The sequence below is a fragment of the Crocodylus porosus genome, unplaced genomic scaffold (assembly GCF_001723895.1).
Source record: "Crocodylus porosus isolate Cpor-Errol unplaced genomic scaffold, CroPor_comp1, whole genome shotgun sequence".
Taxonomy (NCBI): domain Eukaryota; kingdom Metazoa; phylum Chordata; order Crocodylia; family Crocodylidae; genus Crocodylus; species Crocodylus porosus.
This window is the reverse complement of record NW_017728943.1, coordinates 73,914,755-73,920,654: the sequence shown is the minus strand read 5'-3', so window position 1 is coordinate 73,920,654 and position 5,900 is coordinate 73,914,755. Positions and strand designations below refer to the sequence as shown.

The window sequence follows — 5,900 nt, the reverse complement described above, 5'->3', positions numbered from 1 at the left end:
CATCTAAACCCTGTTCTGTTAAATGGGAAAGGAGTGGACAGCTCAATTGTTATATCATTATTGTTTGGCTTGTGTTTTATGGCATTGTTTAAAAGCACTGACAAGTTCTAATAAGCTCTCTTTATTTTGTAATACAAATTAAATAAAGAAATTGGTCTTTCTGGAATTTGGCTGACGAGTACCAATGAAATGGCAGAATCCGTCCAGCAGGGGGGGGATATGTTGAAAGTGAAACTGAAGTAAAAGAGGAAGGCAAACGCCCGTCTGCAGAGAGAGAAAAAATGCATTTAAAAGACCTTACTTTCAAATCAAGAAAGGCTGACACACGGATCTTGGGTCTATGGGACAAAGTGAGGATGTCGGGCACTGTGAATCTGCTCCAGACAATCTGAAAGGGACCACGTTCTGGAGAAATCTCACAGGTATGACTGCAACTATTTCTGTGTAGTTTGTGCAGAAACAAGTTTAGAATCAAACTGAATAGGAGCTATTTATGAGATCTTAAGAATATGCTATCCTTTCACAAGTTTAAGGGACTTACAACTTTAGAAGATGCAGCTTGATCGTTTCCAGTTCTGGTTAGAATCTGCCTTCAACCCAGAATAGAAAATGGAGAACAGTTTCTGGCCTCTACGTATTGAGCTGACTGGGAGGGGTGGGATTCCCAAGCTGTAGCGTGACTTATGCTGCAGCTATTTCCTTTGTTCTTATTTTCCCAGAATTTAACAGTATCAGTATGTTTCTTGGCTAAGAAAAGGTAAAACTCAGTGAAGGGCTAGACTTAGTAAAGTTAAGCCACACACCCAAACCTCTGCAAAGGGAGGGAGGGGTGGGATATTCAGATCTGGAGTTTGATTCTGTCCAGGATAGAAACTAAGGTCTAACATGGCATTCAGATATGGATCTGAATCTCTCAAGAGTTTCACAGTGTTTGGATCTGGGATTTTGTTTTGGACTCATCTACAGCCTGTGAGTCACAGATATGTATTTGAATGATATAAGCCAGGGCTGTCCAACTTATAAGTGGAGGACACATACCACATGGGCTGGGGGCTGTCATATGCCCCCTACTTCACCTTCTGCACCCCACCACCCTTCAGCTTCCTGACTACACTGCTTCTGGGTTCCCCTGATGCCATGGGCTCCACCATACCACTCCACCCCCGCCCCCAGGACCAGAGCAGGAAACAAAAGCTAAGGCTGAGATGCGAAGCCTGGAGCCTCCAGCTGCAGTAGCAGCCAGAGCAGGAGTAGGAGCAGTGACTGCTAGGCTCTTCTCCCCAGCCCTGCTTTGGAGAGCTACATATTGCTGAGCAGTGGCTCTTATAGCGTGCAGTCATCCTGCATGCTTCACGGAACTGTGCTGATCTGTAGGCCTGTGCAAAGCAGCTAGTATTCACTTCGGATTCAGCTGATTTGGGGGACAGTGATTCAATTCAGTGATTCAGATCACTTCCCCAAATCGATTCAGCCAACTCTGATTTGGAGATTTGGCCACTGCCGAATCTCCAAATCACACAGGCCCCATTCCCCGCCTGCTCTCCCAGCCCTGGCAATGGCTGCCCTGCCTGTCCTAGCTCCCAGCTCTCCGGGAAAAAAAACCCTGACTCACTGGCTGCTGCCCGGTGGGGGGCAATCCCCACTGCCCCATGCTGTGTGGGGGGCTCTGCACGAGCCCCCTGACCCCTCCCCCCACTGTCCTAGCCTCCCTCCCCCCATGGCTGCCCCGCCCACACCAACTCTGGCCCTTTAAGAAATAAAACAACACTGAATTGGGCCAAATCTAATCAACACCTGAAGCTTCGCACAGCCCTAATGATTTGGCTTCTCTGTGGCAACCCACAACCACAACCTTCCTATTCCTGGTCACATTTGCTCTAGGGAGGAAATGAAAAAAACATTATGAACAAATTAATGGACAAAATAATTCCTTATAAGTTAGGATTGCCTCATCAAAGTGGCCTGGTGCTAGACCTGGTCCTGCATTTGAAAAAGTTGGGAAGGTACTTCTGAGTTGGTGCCGAGGTAGGCTGGATGAATCATTTGAAACCAGAAGGCATCTCTTGAGTTGTCTATTCTATGTCCCCATCATATAAAGGGATTAATTTAATGATAATCAATAAATCTGAACTCATTGGAGAAAGATCCTGAATGAATGTGATTTCCTTAACATCCAAAATCATTAAAAGATGAGTATTTAGTTTCCAAAGTCAAACACCCGAAAGTTAGAGAAAGTGATGTTCATGGTTGATTGTACAAGCTTAATTCTGCTCCCTTGTGCATCCATCCTATGCACTGAATGACTTGGGGATCCTTTGGGAAAAATAGGATGTGATCATGTAACGAAAGACTGCATCACAATGCATATACACCAAGGGCCTGGATTCATCTAACAGAGAGAACCTTAATACTGCCATTTCCTTACTTAGTGCTTGATGTCATAGTGGTAATAATTTTTATTGTAGTTTTGGTACTTGATTTCCTAGGAATCTTTATAGAGGACAAATGTAAGAACCAATTTCCTTTTGCATCTCTAACTGTTCACTTTCATGCATGGCATTCAAACCATGTCTTTTTAAGTACTGTAGCACACATACCACTTAGGTTACAGGGCCAGCTAGGAGCTGGGAGCAGGAAACAGCTCTGAGGGCAGAGAGGGAGGGAAAGTGCTGTTGGCATCATATGCTAGGGCCAGAGACTGGTTCTGTGGACCTCAGCTTGAGTGCCTTTCTTCCTCACTCCTGGTGCCAGGGAACATCTGCCCTGCTGGTGCCTGTGGGGGTGAGGAAGGGAGCACTGCTTAGGCTATGGGCTGAACTGGGGAGGTGGCAATTGCATCTGGAACCTCCCTGTCCTGATTTGCCGAGGATTTGTCATGGGGTGTCTGTTGCCAGTACAATTCTTTACCAAGGCGCCTCAGGACTGATACAGCCACTCGTCTGATTTGGTATAAGGCAGTCTTTATTATTAACCCCCAGACAGACATACAGATTTCTTCTCTGTAACACAACTAGGGTGACCACCTTTTTAAAATGTAAAGTCAGGACACATGCCTGCCTCCCTCGTCCTCCCCGTCCACTGGCAGCGTGGCCAGAGCAGAGCCGAGCGGGGCACAGGCAGATGCGGGATGCTCACTGTGGGCTTGGGGCTCCCTGCCCTGCCACCCTCCCCATTCATGAATGTATCGATGGTATAAACCATCAATAATTATTAATGAGTCCCAAGAAGGAGCATATCTGTTTGCGGGTACGAGGTTCCTGAAATCGTCTTATGGCTTCGATCTTGTCAGTCAGTGGGGCGTACTGTTCCCCTGCCTACCCAAAACCCTAGGTATGCCATTTCTCATCCTGCTAACTTGCATTTTTTGGGATTGGCAGCCAGACCCGCTGCTTGGAGTTCTCCCAGGACGGCTTTCAGGGCTTCAAGGTGCTGGTGCCAACTGGGAGTAAATATGATATCGTCAATATATGCTGCTGCATATGACACATGCGGTGCAAGCAAGGTGTCCATCAGCCTCTGGAAGGTGGCCACTTTGCCATTTAGGTCAAAGGCCATCCGTATAAACTCGAATAAACCCCAAGGGGTTCCAAAAGCGGTCTTGGCGCTATCCGCAGGGAGCACCGGGATTTGCTGGTACCCTTTGGCCAGGTTGAGAGTAGATATGTACTGTGCTTCGCCAATCCTCTCGATGAGGTGGGTATGTGTGGCATAGGGAAGGTGTCAAAGGTTGTCAAGGCATTTAGCTTCCTAAAGTCTATACACAGACGCAGTGACCCATCAGGTTTGGCCACCGGCACAAAGGGGCTACACCAAGGGCTCCAGGATGGTCGTATAATTCCCTGTCTCTGCATCTTTATCTCCTGTCATATTTCCTGCCACCAACGCTGGGGTATCGGCCTCCAACTTTCCCTAACCAGCACACCAGGGGGAGTTCTGATCTCATGTTCAATTCCCGTCACTTGTCCCGGGGTTTCTCAGAACACTGCCCAGAAATCCTCTATTAAGTCTCACAGCTCCTATTGTTGCTGGCTATCCAGCTCTTTGCCCATTTGCACTGACTCTTGTCCTGTGGATTCACTTAACCCAGGGCAGGGCGGTCCCAGGTCTTCCCCTGCCTCCTCTTCTTGTGCCATCCAGCGCTGGGTGGTTTTCCACTCCTTAAGGAGGTTCACATGATAAATTTGGTGTTCCCGGTGGTGGCTTGGCTTAAGCAATTCTTAATCTACTGGACCCACTTGTCAAACTAGTCTAAATGGGCCTTGCCACATTGCAAGATGCTTGCTTGAGGATGCTGGAAGTGACACCAAAACCATATCTCCAGGCTGGAAGGTCCGGGTTCTTGTCTTCTTATTATAGTGGATTTCTTATTCCTCTTGGGTGGCCCTCAAATTTTGGCCAGCGATCCATTGGGCCTGGGTGATCCAGTCCTGCAATTCTTGGTGGTATCTTTCCACAGATATTCCTAAACCTACTGGCCGTTCCCATTCTTCCCTGATGACCTGTAACAGCCCCCTGGGGTTGTGGCTGTATACTTACCGGAACAGGGAATACTGCATCGACTCTTGGGGGGCATCCTTCAAGGCAAACAACAATAGCATTAAGATGGTATCCCACCTCCGGGGGTCTTCCTGCGAGCACCGCCTGAGCAACCACTTGATCATCCCATTTAGTCTCTCTACTAGACCATTTGTCTGGGGATGGTACACTGATATCTTCAACTGGGTAATGCTGAAGGTTTTACATAGGGCTTTCATCATGCCAGACATGAAATTCGTCCCCTGGTCAGTGAGTATTTCACGTAGTATGCCAACACGCGCTATCCATTTAAGTAATTCTTCTGCTACTCGCATTGCTGTGATAGACCTAAGTGGGACAGCCACCAGGAACCAGGTGGCATAATCCACTAAAACCAATATATATTGATAACCGTTATGTGACTTCAGGATAGGGCCCACTATGTCCAATGCAATTCGGGAGAACGGTGTCTCTATTATAGGCATAGGGTGCAACAGTGCCCTAAGTGGTCTCTACTCCTGAGCCCTTTGGCACTCAGGGCAAGTGGCCCCCCAACTTTCCACGTCCTTTTGCAGACGTAGCCACAAGAATTCTTGGACCAGCCTAGCCTGGGTCTTGATGTGTCCCAAATGGCCTCCCACTGGGGAGTCATGAGCCAATCTCCACACGGAGTGGTGGAGTGAGGACGGGACCACTAACTGTCTACCTTTCGAGGTGCCCTCCTTGCCCCATTGGACCTGATATAATAACCCCCTGATTATCTCAAAGTCAGAATGACTTTGCAACACTTCTTCCCCGGGGTCTTCGGTCAGTAGCTGCTGGAGTTCCGGGTCTTCTTGTTGGGCCTGACGGAACTGAGCTGCACTAACCACCTGCTCCAGGTTTACACTGCCTGATGCCACTTCCCTCTGGTGAGATGGGCTTTCACCAGCCCAGCCTTCTCCCCTCCAGAGCCACTTCCTTTCTTCCTCTGTAGCTCATACCCATTTGAGCACTGTGTAGAATGGCCCCCACTCTCTTCCAAGGATCATTTCACAGGCTAAGGCAGGTGCCAGTCTGACCCACAGTTCGCCACACAACTCCATCACCCTAAACGGCAGGTAACAACTCCAAAAATGCATCTCACCACCCAGTATACCCGTCATCGTTATGGGTCTTGCCTCTTTCCCCCCGTCTGCGGGGTGAGATCTGCACGAAGTAGGGACTGGGAACACCCTGTATCCAGGGTTGCTCTTGTTGCCAGCACAAGGTGCCCGAGGGAGGCAACAATTGGGTTTGTTGCCCGGTGTGCGTCGCGCCAAATAAACACACTGGGGGAGAAGCAGACAGAGTTTATTTGAGCTCAAGTAAAAGGCGCAGGGAGACTGTATTGTCTCAAATCCTGC

The 5,900-nt window shown here is 48.6% G+C and overlaps 1 protein-coding gene across 4 annotated transcripts in view; it reads left to right on the top strand.

Moving 5' to 3' along the window:
• Positions 1 to 264: 264 nt before the first annotated feature.
• Positions 265 to 5,900, top strand: part of LOC109319801 (NACHT, LRR and PYD domains-containing protein 3-like) — a 34,575-nt gene continuing 28,939 nt past the window's right edge. For 2 of the 4 annotated variants that reach the window (XM_019549584.1, XM_019549581.1), the window contains exon 1: positions 334 to 422. Coding sequence is in view for 1 of the 4 variants with exons in the window: in XM_019549585.1 (XP_019405130.1) it covers positions 341 to 422 (82 nt within the window). In the remaining 3 variants the exon portion in view is untranslated. Of the gene's footprint in view, positions 423 to 5,900 lie in introns of all 4 variants that reach the window. The other 2 variants (XM_019549585.1, XM_019549583.1) reach the window with 2 other exon arrangements.